Here is a 21,693-nt window from a genome sequence, read left to right as displayed (position 1 = left end):
CTCAGGCTGGAGCCAAGTATTGTCCTTGCCTCTCTCCCCCACGATGGGTGTCTTGTGCTTGAACTGCCCCTCTAGCCATGACAGACCTGATGATCACCACTAGCATGGTGATTTCACAGAGCATTGTGATCAACATCTTCATTCGTGCCTGTCAGCTGTGAAAATTTGGAAGTGGCCAGGTCATTTTTATCTCCATGCTCTCCAATCACCTGGCAGCCTTTAATATTACTGCAGCATTCCATTCTGCAGAAGAGATTTCCCTTTCTGTCAGAAGCTGCAGGTGTGAGCAGACCCTTTTAAATCTTCTGACAGAGAGGAGATAGCAACTTCACCCTGTGGGGGTTTGGGGGATGGGGGGTTCTACTCTTCACAGCTGTGTGCTCAGACCCAACGTATTCGCACAGCTTTGATTTGAAGTCTCTGAGCCTTCCCTGTAAGTGGAAACCATTGAATCCCTCTCTATTCCATTGGAAACCTTTGATCTTTGATAAGTTCAAAGTGCAGTGTTTTGAAAAAGGCTTCCATTCACAGCTGTCAGTTGACAGCTATTTTTCTCCTTCATGCTTGAATGTATCTCAAGTACCTTCTTTGCTCTTAACCATAAGATTGATTCTAAGCCCAACTGACAGTTTTGTTTTTTTTAAAAAGGGAATAAGTGGTCTGCAAAAGAGGAAATTGTATTACAATTAGTGGCTCTGCATAATTATTGGGTGGCATCCCAATCAGGGCCAGCAGGGTTGCTCAGATGAATCCTGACTGCCTTGACGCACATCGGGAATCCCAATTTTTGGCTGATGCCTCTTTCAGCGGGGCCTCGGGATTCCAAAAGACGATTTGTTGAGGCTGGAGAACCCCAGCCAAAATTAGAGGGTTTGGCAACATTGGTGCTGAGAGGATGTGTACCCTCATGGAGAAATCTATCACTTGGGGTCACAAATTACAAATAAGGGATCTCTCATTTAAATGACGATGAGGAGGAATACCTTCTTTCAGTGGCTCATCATTCTTTGGAAATCTCTTCCATAGTGGAGACTGGGCCTTTGAATATATTCAAGGCTGAGTTAGACAGATGGACAATGGAGTCATAAGCTAAGGGAACATGCAGGAAAGTGGAGTTAATGCCACATTCAGATCAACCCAGACTGAATGGATCTTATGTTGTTTCAGGGTGGCTACGAATCTTGGAAGTATAATGAATGGGAAGTAGCACATCAAAACTAGGTACCCTTCTGGAGTTAAAATAACAATCCAATTCCTCTCAATTCACAGCCTCTTCTGTTAAAATCATGTTGGAATCTAAATGCTAAAAGGAGAAAAACATTTTCCATTTTATACAATAATCTGTGCAGACATAAAAAAAAAGAGTTGTTTCCGACATTAGTTTTACTTTAATGCAAGTCTTACTGGAGTGACACTTTTGAAGACTTTATACAGGAAAGTAACAAGGCATTCAGCCCAATCAGTCATGCAAGTATTTATGCTCCACTTAAATATTCTCCTAAATCTATCAGTGTAATTAGGATATCCTTTATATATCCTTTATTCCTCCTAGCCCTCATATACTCATCCAGTTTCTTCTTAAATGCAACCACATTATGCACCTCAGGTACTCCCTGCAAGTTCCACATACTAACAACTTTTTGTACTGAATTTACTAGTGACTAACTTACTTTAGTGTTAGTGAATTAGTTCTGGTTTTGTTTACAAGTGGAAACACTTGCTCTCTGTCAACCTTATTAAATCTCCTCATACCCTAAGGGTCTCCACTTTTCAGGGCCACCCCTCAGCCCCAGGCTGTTCAATCTTTCCTGACAGGTATAACCTCTCAGTTCTGGCATTATTCTAGTAATTTTTTTTGCTGCATTATCAGTGTCTCAATCTTCAAACAATTTATACAAGTACATTTAGATTTACACTTGGAAAATAATAACTTCGCCACAGTCCTTAGCTTGATACCTTTTCCCTTAAGACAGGCACAACATTCAGATTTGGGCTGAAAAGGGGCAAGTAACACTTATCAAATCTTAAGTCATATTCAACATGAAATATTAATTCTGTTTCTCTCCCCAAAGATGCTGCCAGACCTGTTGAGTTTATCCAGCATTATTTGTTGTGCCACAGAAGTCCAAAGATGTGTTGGGTTAGATGGATTAGCCATGGTAAATGCAGGGCGTTATGGGGATAGGACAGAGGGGATAGGACAGAGGGGATAGGACAGAGGGGATAGGACAGAGGGGAAGATCTGGGCGGGATGCTGTTTTGGAGAGTCAATGCAAATTCAATGAGCCATATAGCCTCTTTCTGCACTGTAGGGATTATATGATTTTAAGTGCCGCGCAATGACCATGGCCTAGTTAGTAGCACTCTTGCTGTTATGGGTCCAAGTCCCACATCAGAACGCAGGCACAAAAATCAAAGTTGACACTACAATGCTATACTAAAGGAATGCTGCACTGTTGGAGATGCCGCCTTTTAGATGGCATGTTAAACTGGTGACACACCTACCTGTTTTGGTGAATGTAAAAGATCTTTCAGCACTATCTTGAAGAAGACTAGGAGTTATTCTTGATGTCTTCGCCAATATTTATCCCTTTATCAACATCACAGAAACATATTAGCTGATTATTATCACATTGTTGTCATTGGGAGTTTGCTGTCCGCAAATTAGCTGCCACATTTCCCAGTGACAATAATTGAAAATAATTTTGTGGCTCTAGAAAGTTTTGAGGTAGTCCAGAAAAGCATTATATAAATGCAAGCTTTTTTTCTTAATGGTATAATCATTACTGAATCCAAAAGTGTCAACATCCTGGGGGCTTACCATTGATCAGAAACTGAACTGGACCAGCATAGAAATACTGTGGTTACAACAGCAGGTCAGAGGCTAGGAACTTAGTGGTGAATAACTCATCTCCTCCATGCCCAAAGCATGTCAATCATCTACAAGGCACAGGTCAGAAGAATGATGGGATATTCTTTACTTGCCCAGATGAGAGTAGCTCCAGCAGAACTTAAGTAGCTCACTGTTCAGTCCAAAAAAGCTCAATTGATCAGAACACCATTTCATGTTAAACATTCCCCACTGACACACAAGTGTATAGCAAATGCAAGATGCAGTGCAGCTACTTGCCAAGGCTCCTGCCACACCCCTAATCTGTTAAGGGAAAGGATACGGTTGAAAATATGAATGTTTGCATTCTTGACAATGAGCTACAATACAGTTGCAAATTGAATGAATGAAAACAGTTTTAAAAATTAAATATATAAAACCTGTGCTATTTGCCAGGGCTCAATCCCTGCTATTATGCAGCATTTGCCTCTTCTGCAATAATTAGCAATTATCTTTTTAAAATTGCATGCATGTTTGAGTTTATTCACAAAAGTGACAAAAAAATCAAAAATCAGAGACAATAGGAGCCATAAATGGAATGCAGTTGCTTGTTGTTCACATAATACCCCAGATAACCACAGACAATTTCATCTGTTCCTAATCGCTATATACTTGTCAGTCACCATGAAATATCAGCTCTGATATGCTTTCAGGCTGTTTTCAAAAGCACTTTAGTCCTTACCACATTACTTCATTGCCCTTGTAATTTTACTGGATGAGATTCAATTCTCTAAACAAAGAGAAGGTAATACTGACTTAACAACAGAAATTATAGAAGTCAGGGCATCTGATGTCCAAGCTGCTTTGTTCCCTTGATTCCTGCTTGAACTTGGTACATCTACATGTAGGTAGATCAAGCATTACAAAGAACGCATTCCTACATACTTGTCTCTCAATATGATGATTTTAAATCCAAATACAAGTTCTTTCCAAAAGACAGAGGCAAGAATTTTTGAGAAAATATAGAAAGAGAAAGACAAGACAGAGGATTTGGAGCTTATTTCAAGGGGCAGCAAATCAACAACAAGATTTTCTAAATTGCCAAAAGCTACCACTCCTGTGCTGTCGTGAAGGCAAGTTTCTCAAAGCTATATTACTTTTAGTAACACTTTCTTTGCATTTTAGATCCCTGGTGCCAAATCTGCCACAGATTCTGTTCACAATGCTGTTCTGTGACTCAAACTGTGCAGAGTACAGCCTGTCAAAACTATGCCATTGCTTTTATCCACAACAGCCTAATCCTAGCATAATCCCACTTTCCTGCATCCTTTCTATACATTTCCATTTTTCTATTTATCAATTCCTTTTTTAAAAATTCATGCATTCTTCATCAAAAATGCAATCTACAACCAACAGATCAGATCAAAGTTCTGTAGTCATGTCAAATGCAGTTGTGAATGGTGGTGGATAATTAAACAACTAGTCAGAGGAGAAGACTCCACCAATATCTCCATCCATAATGATGGGAGCCCAGAACGTCAGTATAAAAGACAAGGCTAAAGAATTTGCCTTCACGACATGCCGAGTGGATGATCCAACTCAGGCTATTCTAGTGTTTCCCAGCATCACAGATGCCAGTCTCCAGCCAATTCAATTAGCTTGATGAGACATCAAGAAACAGCTAAGGTATTGGATACAAGCAGGGCTCTGGGCCCTGACAAGATCTCAGGAAGAGAATGAGATGGATCATCCACTTGGCACTGATGGCTGAAGATAGTTCAGATGGAAATCTGAAATGGAAACAAATAATGCTGGATAAACTCAACAGGTCTGGCAGTATCTGTGGGGAGAGAAACAAAATTAATGTTTTATGTTGAATATGACTTAAGATTTGATATTTGTTTTTATAATACATTTGACTTTCGCAATTAATTCTATTATGCATGAAATATTGAGATAGCCATTGAAAGAAAAGAACGACAAACCTGTAGCAGAAGCCTTTCAAAAGCAAGGAAGTTGTCCCATTTTGAGTAGCACGCATGTCCCAAAGTCTGCACTGTTGCCATGGTAAGTTGCAAGAGCCCACAGTGATTTTCCAAAGCTTTCAAATTGCTCTTAAATAACTGGACATAAGAGTGAAGTTGTTCAGGTGTGACTCTCCCTGTAGAAGTAAAAGGATGCACGGAAACCATTACGGGTACACTCAGAATTAAGTTGGTACATTAATCAGTAGGCCTCTTTCTCGATGATGACTAAAATAGATCAACTTTATGAAAAGAAAAATATATTTACAACCGTGAATGCCCTGTGATGTGCAATTTTTTTTTCAAAAGCTTTCATAGTATTTCTGCAACCTTGACTTCACAACCCTGGTAAGTTTTAATGAACATAAGAAGTAGGAGCAGGAGTAGGCCATCTAGCCCCTCGAGCCTACCCTGCCATTCAATAAGATCATGACTGATCTGAAGTGGCTCAGTTCCACTTTCCTGCTTTCTCCCCATAACCCTTAATCCCCTTGCCTACCAAAAACCTATCTACCCGTGTCTTAAATATATTTAGCGAGGTAGCCTCCACCACTTCAACTGGCAGAGAATTCCAGAGATTCACCACCCTTTGAGTGAAGAAGTTCCTCCTCAACTCCATTCTAAACGGCCCCCCACCTTATCTTGAGGCTGTGCCCTCTAGTCCTACTGTCCTTTCTGAGCGGGAAGAACCTCTCAACCTCTACTCTATCCATCCCCTTCATCATCTTCTATGTCTCAATAAGATCCTCCCTCATCCTTCTAAACTCCAACAAGTACAAGCCCAGTCTATTCAGCCTCTCTTCATAGTTCAACCCCCTCAACTCTGGTATCAGCCTAGTGAACCTCCTCGGCACTCCCTCCAAGGCCAAAATATCCTTGCGCAAGTGCGGCAAAACTGCACACAGTACTCCAGCTGCGGCCTCACCAGTGCCCTGTACAGTTGCAGCAAGACCTCCCCACTTTTATATTCAATCCCACTCACTATGAAGGCCAGCATCCCATTTGCCTTCCTGACCACCCGCTGCACCTGTAGGCTGGGTTTTTGCGATTCATGCACAAGGACCCCGAGGTCCCTCTGCACCGTAGCATACTGCAGCTTTTCGCCCTTTAAATAGTAGTCCCTCCTACTATTATTCCTGCCAAAGTGGATAACCTCACTTAATCAGCAGAGCTACCCCCCTCCTTTTTCCTCCCGTCTATCCTTCCTAAACACTTGATACCCCTGGACATTCAGCTCCCAGTCCCTGTCACCTTGCAGCCATGTCTCTGTAATGGCCACCAGATCATATCCATTTGTGCTGATCTGCGCCACCAGCTCATTCACTTTGTTCCGAATGCTTCGTGCATTCAGATAAAGTGTCTTCATCCCAGCCTTCACCTGGACCCTATTTGAAGGAACGCTATCAACCTTACTCATGCCCCCTGCTCCCTTTATTATTGGGACATCCTTGGCCTCTTCCTGTACCTGTACCCTCTCCTTTACTTTAGGCCCTGTAATTTCACCTACCCTCGCATGCACCCCCCCCCCACCCCTGCACCCCACCCCCCCCACCCCTGCACCCCCCCCCCACCCCTGCACCCCCCCCAATGCACCCCCACCGCACTGCACCCTACCCCACCCCCCACCCACCCCACACCCCCACCGCACCGCACCCCACACCCCCACCGCACCGCACCCTACCCCACCCCCACCCACCCCACACCCCCACCCCCACCCCCACCCCCACCGCATCCTACCCCACCCCCCACCCACCCCACACCCCCACCCCCACCCCACACCCCCACCCCCACCCCCACCGCACCCTACCCCACACTGCACCCTACCCCACACCCCCACCGCACCCTACCCCACACTGCACCCTACCCCACACCCCACCCCCCACCCCCCACTGCACCCTACCCCACACCCCACCCCACACTGCACCCTACCCCACACCCCCACTGCACCCTACCCCACACCCCCACTGCACCCTACCCCACACCCCCACTGCACCCTACCCCACACCCCACCCCACACCCCACCCCCACTGCACCCTACCCCACACCCCACCCCCCACCGCACCCTACCCCACACCCCACCCCCCCACCCCCCCACCGCACCCTACCCCACACCCCACCCCCCCACCCTGCCCCACACCCCACCCCCCACCCCCCCACCGCACCCTGCCCCACACCCCACCCCCCCACCGCACCCTGCCCCACACCCCACCCCCCCACCGCACCCTGCCCCACACCCCACCCCCCCACCGCACCCTGCCCCACACCCCACCCCCCCACCGCACCCTGCCCCACACCCCACCCCCCCACCGCACCCTGCCCCACACCCCACCCCCCCACCGCACCCTACCCCACACCCCACCCCCCACCGCACCCTACCCCACACCCCACCCCCCACCCACACCAGCACCCCCCACCAACCCCACCCATCCCACCACCCCCCAACCCTTCTGAAAATCGAGAAACACCACATCCACCGGTTCCCGTCCGTCCACCGCACTAGACACATCCTCATAGAATTCCAATAAATTCGTCAGACATGACTTCCCCTTAACGAATCCGTGCTGCGTCTGCTCTGTCAAACAATTTTTCTCAAGGTGCCTCGTTATTTCTTCTTTGATGACGGATTCAAGCATTTTTCCAACAACAGACGTTAAACTAACCGGCCTATAATTTCCTGCCTTTTGCCTGCTACCTTTTTTAAACAGCGGCGTAACATTAGCCATTTTCCAATCTTCCGGCACTTCCCCGGAATCCAACGAGGTTTGGAAAATAATCACCAAGGCATCCACTATCACCTCTGCCATTTCCTTCAGAACCCTGGGATGCAATCCATCCGGTCCTGGGGACTTGTCCACCATCAGTCCCGCTAGTCTATCGAGCACTACCTCTCTAGTGACAGTGATCGCATTCAGGCCCTCAACTCCTACCATCCTTCTATCTTTAATACCCAGCAAACTATTCGCGTCCTCCTCCGTGAAGACCGAAGCAAAAAAACTTATTTAAGGCCTCAGCCATTTCCTCATCCCCCCTCTCATGCTCTAAGGGTCCAACATTCACCCTAGCCAGCCTCCTCCTCTTTATATATTTATAAGAACTCTTACTATCCTTTTTTTATATTTAGCGCTAGTTTAGCTTCATAGTCTATCCTTCCTTTCTTTAATCAACTTCTTCGTCATTCTTTGTTGATTTTTAAACCTCTCCCAATCCTCTACTCGCCCACTACTTTTAGCCACTCTAAACGCATCAGCTTTTAACTTAATACTGTCCTTTATTTCCTTCGTTAACCACGGCTGATTATCCCTTCTCCTACGATCCTTCTTTACCATCGGAATAAATTTCTGCTGAGCACCAAGAAAGATCTCCTTAAAGATCCTCCACTGTTCCTCAGCAGTCCTACCGACCAATCTGCGCCCCCAATCTACATTTGCCAATTCCTCTCTCATCCTATCGTACTCCCCTCTGTTCAAACAGAGGAATGATCATGTGTTTTGTTACAACAGAAACAGGAAGGGACATAAGCAAACATTCTCTGAAACTGACCCAAGACTATTTTTTTACAACTATTTCTTATGGTGACAGAAATTAATACAAGGGCTATAAAGTGCCAAGATGCAAAAGGACAAATTTATTCCTTCTCGAGCCAAAGCACATTACAGAAATTACTTTGAAGTGTAGTCATTGTTTTATTGGGAAACATGATAGTCAACTTACACACAGCAAGGTGCCACATAGAATATTAATGGTTAATCTGCATTTTTTTGGTTCAAGTACAATTGCTGGCCAAGACATTGGGAAAATGCCCTGCACTTCTTCAAACAGTGTTGTGGAAACTTTAATGTTCATCTTAAAATAATAAATGACTGATGACAACACCACTAATATGTCACCCAAAAGAAAAAATGCTGAAAAAATCTCAGCAGGTCTGGCAGCATCTGTAAGAAGAAAAAAGAGCTGACGTTTTAAGTCCAGGTGACCCCTTGTCTGAAGTAAAAGGCATGGAAAATGAGAGATATTTATACTGCAGGGTGAGGGAATTAAAGATGAATCATTGCCACATAAACCAGGTAAAAGGGCTGCTAATGGCAGTCCATCGAGAGAATAAAAGGTACGCATGGCCAAAAGGCAGAGAAGCTAGAATCAGAGGATAAGCTGTGACAGATGAAGATGTGGATCGAGGAGGGGGAGAAATGGGTAGGAGAGAGGTAAAATTTAGAAAAAGAGGGGAGGGGAAGTAAAGGGGGGGGAAGAAGAGGTCAGGAAAAGGGGGATAGAGTAGGGAGAAAGAGTGGGGGGAGAAAAAAAAAGAAAGAAATAAAAAGGTAGAGAACAGTAAAAATAAATAAATAAAACAAAAACAAAGGGGTCGAAGAGGGGTAGAGCTAATCATTTGAAGTTGTTGAATTTGATGTTGAGACTGGAAGGCTGTAAAGAGCCTAGCCCGAAGATGACATGCAGTTCTTCCAGCTTGTATTGAGCTCCACCGGAACATTGCAGCAGGCCGAGGACAGGCATGTGAGCAAGGAAACAAGATCGTGTGTTAAAATGGCAAGCAACTGGAAGGTCAGGGTCCTGATTGCGCACAGACCGAAAGTGCTCAGCAAAGTGATCATCCAGTCTACATTTGGTTTCTCTGATATAGAGGAAAACACATTGGAAGCAGCAAATGCAATAGACCAAATTGAAAAAGGTACAAGTGAAACACTGCTTAGCCTGGAATTAGTATTTTGGACCTTGGATGGTAAGCACGGTAGAGGTAAAAGGTACAGAACAGCGGTAGCAAGAATAATAGCAGCTGCAGTTCTCCTTCAAAATAATGAAAGACAATGGGCAGTTGTTTCCAATCCCACTCATCACAGAACAGGAAACTTCCATTGACCTCAGGCAGGATTTTCCAGCCTTGGGCGAGCACAGCTGGAAAATCCCACCAAATATGTCTATACTATGTAAATATAAAACACAAGTCTTGGTCAGAAAGAATAAATTTTTTTCTTCATAATTTTTTCCTGGGATTTGTGAATCACTGGCAAAGCCAGCATTTCTTGCCCATTCTAAATTGTCCTCGTGAAGGTAGTCATGAGTCACCTTCTTGAACTGCTGCAGTTGCTGTAATCTGCAGGCAGGTAATAGATAATTATTCTGCCCAGGGTTTTTAATTTTGAAATGTACAATGTGTGATAAGTAGACAGAGGTAAAACCTTCCAAAAATAAAAGCTTACAATACAAAACTGTTTTTTTTCCATTTGTTGTACAAATTATTTCTGAAGAGAACTTCTCTCATTCAAAGATATGTGCGCCCACATATGCAACAATTTATATCAATCCAGATTCTTCTGTTTAAATTTAAATGTAGAAACAAAGAGGAGAGTAAAATGAAGAAAGAATTCACTTGGCTATTTTCAAAATTTCAGGATAATTGTTAGCTCACTTGGCAGATTTGTTTTCCTCCCTTTCTCTGAGGATAGAATACGGCTCCTTCCTTGTCCAAGTTAGAATTCATTAGGAGTGGCAAGGTATTTGGGAATCCCAGTCAGACTAGAAGAATGCATTGCTTTCCCCCGCTTAGTCCAAGAATATTGAAACCCACTGCAGCAACATTACTACCACCATTCTAGCAGAGATTGGCTGAATTGGCAGAAATTGGAAGGTTTTGAGTCTGCTACCTTCCTGCTTTTTTGTGAGTCAGCTCCACTCAATGCAATGATTAACTGAGCCATTAGGGAACAGAGAACAGCATACAATAAACTTCTTTGTCTAAATTCAACTTCATTCTTTGTGCAATGCAGGTTTATTCAAATGCTTTGATTAAAATATATTCTTCATAGTTGAATTATATTACAAGCAGCAAGGAGTCTGCAATGCTTGTGACTGTCTTCAGGTTCGTTTACAAATTCCATAAGGAACAATTCCACACTGGAGCTGCTGCTGTCCAAAGTGATTAACAAGATAGAACATTTGGATCACCAACAACACAATTCAACTGATAGTTTGAATAGATTTTTAAAAATGCATGAGCAAAAGTTGCTGGATTGGAAAAGGAAAATTTTAGGGAATGAAGAGTTCCAGCATTAATTACATGGACAAAGAAAATGGGAGACAAATACGAGTAAGAAGTTTACCCCAGTCTAACGCCAGCATTTCCACATCAAGACAAATACTAGACCAGTACTGGGATGTAATTAAAACACATGACCATCAAGTTTTGATTAAAAACATTCCTAACTTGAGGCTAAAGGTTTTGCATGAACAAGCAGATTACATCATAATTGAAGTCTGAAGAAATTGACATGTAATAAAATTTAATACAAGTAATACAGAAGAAATGCAAGAATAATAGCAACAACACCGAAGGGAATCAAAAAGGATGAGAACTGAATACTGAATGAGACTGATTGTTGAAGAGAAATGGCAAAACATTCATTACAGATCTGGAGCATAAGGATCATTCAATTAAGAGTGAGCACCAAAGGACAAGGATGGACAAAGAGATGCTTAAAGAAATGTTATCTAGATTTACAGTGGAGCGCAAGAACAGATTACAGGAACAATCTCCACATTCAAAACCCCTCGAGTCCCTAGCTGGATATGCAATGGCCAGTTACAGAAAATTGCCTTCAGGTGGTTCCATTTTGATCAGTCCAAACACAACCATGGTATTTCCAAAAATGAGTCGCCTTACAATCATTTCAAACAACTTGATTAAATCATACATCAACCTTCTAAAATGTAGAAGATTACAAACTTATACCCATAGCCTAACCTTTTAAACCCTGATATAATTCAAACTGGTGTTGTATCCCCTTCAAGATCAATATATTGTTTCTGATATTCAATGCCCTAAACTGAATGCAGTACTCCAGGTGGAATATGGAGAAAAAGGCCAACATTCCATTAGCCTTTTTGATTATGTTTTTTTTAACCTGTGCACTAACTTTTAATGATGTGTACATATCAGTCTGACAGCATGTTGTGGATGAGTCAGAAGTTGCTTTTAACTGCTCATAATGAAGTCCAAAACCATGATTTCCAGACAATGTCATAAATTTTCCACATTTAATACTTCAGGTTGAATCAACTCAGGAAAAATCATAGCATTTTCTTTGCTCCAGAGCTGAGCTTTAAACTCCCAAGGGGTGATTCTCCCATCCCACTGCATTGCTTTTGTAGCACAGCAGGCCAGGAGACTCGAGGGGAGGTTGTTTTGTGAGCTCCCTGCTGTACACGATGGCCTCCGCAAATCTCCGGCAGCCGGATTTCTGGTGTAAATTATGGTAATCTTCATTCCCATATATTTTAAATATTATTAGCAGGCCCAGGGCTAAAAGCTCTGGTCCTCTACTGAGCCATCCCCCCCCCCATCCTGCTGGAGAGAGGGGGGAATCAAGGCTGCTACTACCCCCCCCCCCCGGTTCAGGAGCCGGGGGGGGAATTGCCAGCCTGTGCTCCCCGGCATGGTGCAAGGGACAAAGTCAATGCCCAGGGGCACCTTGGCATTGCCCACTGGGCATCCAGCAGTGACAAGGGAGCTGCGCCCCACTGCCAATCTGCACTCGGGCTGAGGGAGGGAAGCCAGCAATTGAGGCTGGCCATCGGATGTGGCATTGTGGGGGGAGGTTTGGATGTAAATCCAGGGGATCAGCGATTAGTGTGGTGCGGGGTTGTACTGAGCTTTACTTTAACTAATACAAAGACTGGTGAAAGATGTTCTTTATTGACCAACGTATGCTAGGAGAGAAGGATTGGGCAGTCCAGCACTTCTCTGAAGTTACATCACGGTGGCAATACAATTATACATCTCCCAAAAAAACATTTACCCGCTCTCTGGCTCATCCTAGTTGGAACTGAATCAATTATCATTAGTACAGGTTAATCATTATTACTAACTGTCACATACCTTGGCCAATTATAGATATTCTCTGACAGCTTGGGAAAAATAAGTCCTAGTGGTTTCTGCCTGACTTTCTCATGGCCACCTGTTGCCTGTTCTAGACTCTCTTATCTGATTGAAGGCTTTGTCTATTCATTAGGCTGTCTGAGTTTGTCATTGGGTTATAAATTTTCTATTCATAAAGACTATCTGGAGCCCATTCCAACAAGGGCTATGCTTCCATGAGTATATTGTTATAAAGAATATGGTTCACTTTATGGATTATTTTCCCATGATCCTTACAACTCTGTGCCATTAACCAAGCTGTAACACACTTTTTAGAAATATATGTTTAAGATCTCTAAATAAGGTTATATGTGTTTCTATGCAGATGGTACCTCTGTAAATATATACATAAGGCAGTCTGTGATTCTCAACTTAAGCAAATCCACTCTGTTCTAATAGACTTTATTAGTGTTTTAAATCTCAGAGTATTTGAAGTCCTCTAACAATACCACTTGTTAAAAAAAATTGCTTTACAGTAGGGGTTAGAAGAAAAAATATAAAAGATGAAAGCTGTAATAGAGCAAACACACAAATCTGATGTGAGAGTTGGAAGATTGGTGAAATGTTTGGGTGAAATAGAGTTGTTTTGGGAAGATTTTTCAAGATGGAAAGAGAGGGATGAAAAGTGAAACCAATCCTGGAGATTTGAATCCAGGCAGCAGCAAGTTCTGATAACAACTGTCAGGCAGAGTGTGAGAAAAATCCAAAGCATATGATAAAAGCATATGAGAGAGAATCGAAGGCTGGTAGGAATTGAGCAGGCTGAGGCTACAAGGTAATTGAAGATCAGAAGGCACCTCTCGTGTTTGGTGTATAAGTAGACAGCATCCGAAGTGGCTGAACTGAGGGGTGATTTAGTGCAGAATATGATCCAAGTTCCTGAGATTAGACAATTTGGAGTTTGTGAATGAGAAGAGAGCAAAGTTGACATTGGAGAAACTGAGTCTAGATACAGGTGGAGCCTAGCTAAGAGTTTCAGCATTGGTGAAAGGCCAGTAGGATTGCAGAAATAGAAGTGTGCAGTCTCCAATGTAAAGAAATGGGGGGACAAGTCTCCCAAAAAAATTGAAAGTGTCGGATTTATGTAAAAACTAGAGTAAATCAGACATCTTTTTAGCAGGAGAAAATCAGTGGGCGGGAGCGATCCCCACTGGAGAGCTGGCTGTATAGTGTTGAGCAGGCTACTGCACATGCCTCCAAAATATCCCTTGCAGTATAAATGCAAGTCTTGTTGTATCAAAGAAAAACATTGAGGATCAATTAATAGCAACAATATTAAAAAGATGAGATAATAAAAGGATTAATGAAATCCAGAATTTTTTTGTAAGCAGATATTGTACTAAAGAGATAAACCAAGATGTAACTTGGCCTCACATCAGTAGTAGCCAAATGGAAGCCATCATTTTGGATGAAACTTAACACTTAGGAAGGACAGGCAAAAAGGATTTAGGGACAGATCATACTCAAACCTTGGTTAGACGGCATCTGCAGAATCTCAGGACCTCTGAAAAGATATATTGGTCTTGGAAACGATACAGCAGAGAATCACCAGAATGATACTAGGGCTTAAGGAATAAATTAAGAGGTTGAGTTGCAAAAACTTGATTTGCATGCCCAGTTTAGTAGGTTGAAGGTTGATCCAATCCAGGTGTCTAAAATCAATCAGGGATTTAATAGAGTATAGATACAGATCAAGTTTTCCTCTGGTGAGGAAATACAGAGCAAATATTGAAACTAGGACTAAGCCATTTAGGAGTGAAATCAGGAAGCACTTTTCCACACAAATGTTTGTGGAAATACGGAACTTTCCCAAAAAAATGGTGGATTCTGAGTCAATAGAAATTTTCAAAGGGGATGTATGGATTTTTGCTGGGTAAGGATGTAAAGCTTAAAAGTAAATAAATAATTGTTGAGGAATATATCAGCCATGATCTTACATAATGGTAGAATATGCGAGTGGCTAAATAGATGCTCCAGTTTCTATAAATAATTGAAATTCCAAATAAATTAACAAACTCAGAGAAACTGAAGTGCAACATTTGATATACTTATTTGGCTTTGATGCTGCCAAGATTAAGGTCCATAGCTTGAAGTATAAAATCATAACTAAAAGCAAGATACATTGCAGCATAGAATGCAAACGATGAGAACATAACACATTGGAGCAGTAGTAGGCCATTCAGCCCATCAAGTCTGCTCTACCAAAGAGATCATGGCTGATCTGAAGCAGTATCAAGAAAGTGGAGTTGAGAATTACTGCTTCAGATCAGCCATGATCTCTTTGGTAGGGCAAACTCGATGGGCTGAATGGCCTACTACTGCTCCAATGTGTTATGTTCTCATCATTTGCTTTCTATGTTTCAATACATCTTGCTTCACACAGACAGTGACCCAACATCCCTTGCTTCCCTTACTGACTATCATGCCTATCATACCCTTGAACATACTTAACGACACAACCTCTACAGCCCCCTACTGTAATGAATTCCACAGATTCACTACACTCAGAAGAAACTCCTTTCCAATTCTGTCTTAAATGGGCAACTCTAATGGGCAGCCCTAGACTCTCCCACAAAGGGAAGGGGTGGCATGGTGGCACAGCGGTTAGTACTGCTGCTTCATAGCACCAGGGACAAGGGTTCAATTCCCGACTTGGGTCACTGTCTGTGTGGAACCTGCACGTTTCCCCCGTGTCTGCATGGGTTTCCTCTGGGTGATCAGGTTTCCTCCCACAGTCAAAAAGACGTGCTGCTTAGGTGCATTGGCCATGCTGAATTCTCCTTCAGTGCACCCGAACAGGCACTGGAGTATGGGAGTATGGAGTATGGTGACTAGTAAATTTTCACAGTCACTTCATTGCAGTGTTAATGTAACTAATTGTGACAGTAATAAATAAACTTAAAAAAAAAATCTCTCAGTATCTACCTGGTCAAGCCCCCTGAAAATCCTTTATGTCTCAAATAAGGTTGCCTCTCATTCCTCTCAACTCCAATGAGTACAGGGCCAACCTTCTCCACCTCTCTTCATAAGAAAATCCCTCCATTCCCAGGATCAACCTAATCAATCTTCCCTGGACTGCCTCCAATGCCAGAATATATTTCCTTAGATAAGGGGACCAAAACTTTTCACATTTTACAAGTGTAACCTAACTAGTGCCTTGTATAGTTTTAGCAAAACTTGCTTATTTTTATACTCCACTCATTTTGAGATAAAGGTCAAGATTCCATTTGCCTTCCCTATTACCTGCTGAACTTGCATGCTAGTTTTTGGGGTTTACACAAGATGACCCCAAAACCCTCCTGTGCTGCGGCCTTCTGCAATCTTGCTCCGTTTAGATAATATTCAGCTCCTTTATTTTCCTACCAAAGTGCATAATTTCACATTTTCCTATATTAGTTACATTCCATCTGGCCAAATTTTTGCCCACTCACTTATCTTTTGACTTTGGAAAGAAACCAGAATGGAAATATGTTCTAAATAGCAAAATATACAACAGGTTGGAGGAACAGTCAGGGCCACATGGACAGGAGATTATACCCAACTGAGATGTGTGAAGTTGGAAATTTGGTCCGCATGCTAACTTTCTCTCAAATTTAAATATAGAATCTGACATAAAACTAACAGCCTTCAACTTCAAGTGAGGTAAAGAGCTTTGTTAAACAGGGAATTGCCTGGCAGTGATACTTACGTTGTCAGATCAGCTGAAAGTAGCTGGTTTAATTGATGTTAGTTACTGTAACAGGAAACTAAACTAGCCAGTGACTCAGGACCTATATAGGAGACAGTTTTTTTTTTCAAACTGCAATGACAAAATACTACACCTGAGTGAGTTTTAGATACAGGGTGCAGCTGGGAATTTGGTTCATGCGGTAAGATTGGTACACAGCGTGCTCCATCTTACAATTTTTAACAATGCTGCACAAAAGAGGGTATAGAAGAAATTTATGAGGATGTTGCCAGGACTGGAAAAATGCAGCAATGAGGAAAGATTGAAAAGGCTGAGGTTGTTCTCCTTGGAACAGAGGGGGTTGAGGAGAGATTTAATTGAGATGTACAGAATTGTGAGGGGCATAGACAGACTGAATAGGAGCAGCCTATATATCCTAGCAGATAGGTCAGTGACATGGCAGCATAGATTTAAAGTGCCTGGTAGAAAGATAAGAAACATTTTCACCCAGAGGATAATACATATGAAATAGGAGCAGAAGTAGACTATTCAGCCCCCTGAGCCTGCTCTGCCATTCAATAACATCATGGTTGATCAGTTTGTTTCCAGTTCCACATTCTCATCCACCCAAATAAACTTTGATTTGATTTATTATTGTCACATGTATTATGACAAGGTCGCACTCGGAACAGTGTTCAATTCTGGTCACCACAGTACCAGATAGATGTGGAGGCTTTGGAGAGGGTACAGAAAAGATTTACCAGGATGTTGCCACGTATGGAGGGCATTAGCTCTGAGGAGAGATTGGAGAAACTTGGTTTGCTCTCACTGGAACGATGGAGGTTGAGGGGAGATCTGTTAGAAGTTTACAAGATTATGAGAGGCATGGACAGAGTGGATAGTCAGAAACTTTTTCCCAGGGTGGAAGAGTCAATTACTAGGGTTCACAGGTTTAAGGTGCAAGGGGCAAGGTTTAAAGGAGATGTACGAGGCAGATTCTTTACACAGAGTGGTGAGTGCCTGGAATTCGTTACTAGGGGAGATAATGGAAGCGGATACGGTAGTCACTTTTAAGGACATCTTGACAAGTACATGAATAGGATGGGAATAGAGGGATACGGTCCCCGGAAGAGTAGCGGGTTTTAGTTAAGTCGGGCAGTATGGTCAGTGCAGGCTTGGAGGGCCAAAGGGCCTGTTCCTGTGTTATAATTTTCTTTGTTCTAGCATATAGTGAAAAGTATTGTTTCTTGCGTGCTATACAGACAAAACGTACCATTCGTAGAGAAGGAAACAAGAGAGTACAGAATGTAGCGTTACAGTCATAGCTAGGGCGTGGAAAAAGATCAACTTAATGCAAGATAGGTCCATTCACAAGTCTGATGGCAGCAGGGAAGAAGCTGCTCTTGAGTCGGCTGGTTCGTGACCTCAGACTTTTGTATCTTTATCCGGACAGAAGATGGGGGAAGGAAGAATGTCGGGGGTGGGTGGGGTCCTTAATTATGCTGGCTGTTTTGCCGAGGCAGTGGGAAGTGTAGACAGAATCAATGGAGGGGAGGCTGGTTTGCATGATGGATTCACAACTTTTTTGTAGTTTCTTGCGGTATTGTGTAGAGCAGGAGCTCTACAATAAGCCATGATACAAGCAGAAAGAATGTTTTCTAGGGTGCATCTGTAAAAGATTGGAGAGAGTGATAGCTAACGTGCCAAATTTCCTTAGTCTTCTGAGAAAGTACAGATGTTGGTGGGCTTTCTTTAATATAGTATCGGCATGGAGGGACCAAGACAGATTGTTGGTGATCTGGATACCCAAAAACGTGAAGCTCTTGACCCTTTCTACTTTGTCCCACTGATGTAGGCAGAGGCATGTTCTCCTTTATGCTTCCTCAAAAGGATGACAATTCTCCTTCGTTTTGTTGACATTGAGGGACAGATTATTGTTGCTGCACCAGTTCACCAGATTATCTCATTCCTGTACTCGGTCTTGTCATTGTTTGAGATCTGACCCACTATGGTGGTGTCATCAACAAACTTGAAAATCGAGTTGGAGGGAAATGTGGCCTCACAGGCATAGATGTATAAAGAGTATAGCAAGAGGCCGAGAACACTGCCTTGTGGGGCACTAGTGTTGAGGGTGATGGTGGAGGAGATGTTGTTGCCCGTCCTTACTGAGTGTGGTCTGTGGGTTAGGAAGTTCAGGATCCAGTTGCAGAAGGAGGAGCCAAGGCCTAGGAGTTTGGAGATGAGTTTTACAGGAATAAAGGTGTCGAAGGCTGAGCTGTAGTCAATAAATAGGAGTCTGACATAGGTGTCTTTGTTAGCTAGGTGTGGCTATCACTTTGTTATCTAGGAATCCATCTACCTCAGCCTTAAAAATACTCTGCCTTCACCACATTATGAGGTAGAGAGGTCCAACATCGCACAACCCTCAAAATATTTCTCCTCAGCTCAATCCTAAAAGGGTGACTCTGAATTTTAAAACAGTTCCCCCTAGTTCTGGACTCATCCACAAAAGGAATCACCCTTTTCATGTCCACCTAGTCAATACCATTCAGGATCTTGTATGCTTCAATCAAGTCACCCCTCACTCTTCTAAATTCCAGTGGAAACAAGCCCAACCTATTCAACGTTTCCTCGTAAGGCAGCTTGCTCATTCCAGGTATCAACCGAGTAAATCTTCCCTGAAACCACTTACATTCCTTCCTCAAATAAGGAGACCAAAACAGCACACAGTATTCAAAATGTAGTCTTGCCAACGCCCTTTTTAATTGAAGCATAACATCTTTACATTTATGTTCAATTCCTCTTATAATAAAGGTTAGCATTCCATTAGTCTTCTTGATTATGAACTTTACCTACGTGTTAACTTTCTATGATTCATTCACCAGAACACCTGGATCCTTTTGCACTTCAGAATTCTGCAGTCTTTCCCTGGTTAACTAATGCTCTGCTTTTTTCATTCCTCCTGCCAAAGTGAAAACTTCACATTATACTCCACAGAATCCCTGCAGTGCAGAAGCAGGCCACTCGGCCCATTGAGTCTTTACTGGCTGTCTGAAACAGCACCTTGCCTAGACCCATAACCCCATGTATTTAATCCCCTTAATCTACACATCTTGGGACATCAAGGGGCAATTTAGCATAGCCAATCCACCTAATCTTTGGACTGGGGGAGGAAACTGGAGCACCCGAAGGAAACCTACATAGACCAATGGGGAAAATATGCAAATTCCAGATTTGGATGAGTCATCCAAATCTGGAATCAAATCCGGGTCCCTACACTGTGAAACAGCAGTGCTAACCACTATGCCACTTGTGCTGCCCATCTGCCAGATATTTGCCCTCTGACTCGAACCTATTTATATCCATCTGCAAACTATTTATGTCTTATTCACAACATACATTCCTACCCATCTGTGTCACCTGCAAATGTGGCTCCCATGTCTTCACTCCCCTCATCCAAGTAATTGATGTAAATTGTAAAGTGTAGGACCCAGCATAGGCCCACTTGTAACATCCTGCCAATCAGCCAAAAACCCATTTACACCTACTGTTCTTTGTCAACCAACCAATTTTCTCTTCATGCTAATATACTGCACCCTCCACCATGAGCTTTTAGTCTCCATAATAACACTCGTGGCATCTTATCAAAAGCCTTCTAGAAATCCAAGTAAAGTTCCCCTTTACCACAGCACATGTTGCTCCTTCAAATAACTAATAAATTGATTCAACACGATTTCCCTTTCATAAAACCACATTGACTCTTCCCAATTACCTTGAGTTTTTCTATGTATCTGTCTATAACCTCTTTAATGATTAATTCCAACACCTTCAGATATCAAACTAACTGGCCTATAATTTCCTGGTTTCCGCCTCCCGTCTTAAACAAACTGATGATATTTGCCACCTCCCAGGTCTGATGGAACCTAAACAGAAGCTAGGGGATTTTGAAAACTTACCACCAATGCAGATACTATCTCATTAGCCATCTCTTTTAAGATCATCGGATGAAGTCTACCTGCATCTGGAGACTTATCAGCCCACAGTTTCATCAGTTTTCTCAGTGCCACATTGCTAGCTTTTTTTTGTTATTTTATGAGATGCAGGCATCACTGGCAAGATCTAGCATTTGATGCCCATCTCTAATTGCCCTTGAACTTGGTGGCTTGCTCAGCCATTTCAGAGGACAGCAAAGAGTCAACCACATTGCTGTAGCCCTGGAGTCACACGTATGCTTTAATTCCAGATATTTATTGAATTCAAATTACACTATTTGCTGTGGTGGATTTGAAACCAAACCCCAAGAGCATTGGCCTGGATCTCTGGATTACTAGTTCACTGACAACACCACTACTCCCATCACCTATCTGAAATATTTTTTGTATTCTCTTATAATGTTGACAGAAGCAAATTATTTGCTAATTTAATCTGCCATTTTCTTATTATTTACTATTAACTTCCCATTCTCAATCTAGAGGACCCAGATACATTTTACTTAGTCCTTTTGTTTTTAAATACCTGAAGGGGACTTGCAACTCTCTGCCTAGAACTAGCAGAGGCAGAAATCCTCTAATTCGTTTAAAAGGTGCTGGGATATGCGCCCCAAGTGCTGTAACCTCCAGGGTTACAGACCCAATGCTGGAAAGTGGAATTAGGTTGAGTGGATTGTTTCTCAGCTGGCTATGACACAACAATAGCTTCTTTCTGTACAGTAAACTTGCTATGATTCTAAAACTGAAATATAAATGGTATGTTAAACTCTTGAAAGTATTAGAGAAAAAAGGGAGAATTTTACTGCCTTTTATATCTAGGCCAATTTTATTTCCCATTTGAAGCTAATGTTATTCACTCACATAGCAAAGAGATCAAAACAGACATACTGGCCTCAATTTTCACCCTCTTGTAGGAGCAGTCAGGAAGAGCTTGGCCTGCCCACTTCAGGAGAAAGTGCCGACCAAATTGGGATCTTCATTGTTGAGGGCCAGGTGTGTGCTAGAATGGGCCAGCTGATCCAGGAAAGTGGAGAAGCAGCCACAGGGGCTGGCAGGTGCCAAAGAGGGTTGTTTAAAAAACCCATCTCGGTGCTATCGGACTTTGTCCCATGGGGGAAAAAACACAAAGGGCCTTCAAAGTTCACCCCTCCCCTCTTGCCCTCCAAACATTTCCCATTTCCAACCCAAGCCACCTCATTTATCCCATCCATCCTTTCAAGCCCCTCACATCCCTTATGCCAGGCTTTGTCTTT

At 42.8% G+C, this 21,693-nt stretch overlaps 1 protein-coding gene across 1 annotated transcript in view; it reads right to left on the bottom strand.

Annotated features, from left to right (window-relative positions):
- scfd2 (sec1 family domain containing 2) overlaps nt 1-21,693 on the bottom strand; it is a 277,202-nt gene that overhangs the window by 204,705 nt on the left and 50,804 nt on the right. Inside the window, exon 4 of the mRNA XM_080187556.1 lies at nt 4,816-4,991. Within this exon, the coding sequence (XP_080043682.1) occupies nt 4,816-4,991 (176 nt within the window). The remainder of the gene's footprint in view (nt 1-4,815; nt 4,992-21,693) is intronic.

Source organism: Carcharhinus amblyrhynchos, chromosome 1 (genome assembly GCF_965287045.1).
Source record: "Carcharhinus amblyrhynchos chromosome 1, sCarAmb.v2.hapA, whole genome shotgun sequence".
In the NCBI taxonomy this organism is placed as follows: domain Eukaryota; kingdom Metazoa; phylum Chordata; class Chondrichthyes; order Carcharhiniformes; family Carcharhinidae; genus Carcharhinus; species Carcharhinus amblyrhynchos.
The sequence above is the reverse complement of the archived record's forward strand: the minus strand, read 5'-3'. Positions and strand labels throughout refer to the sequence as shown.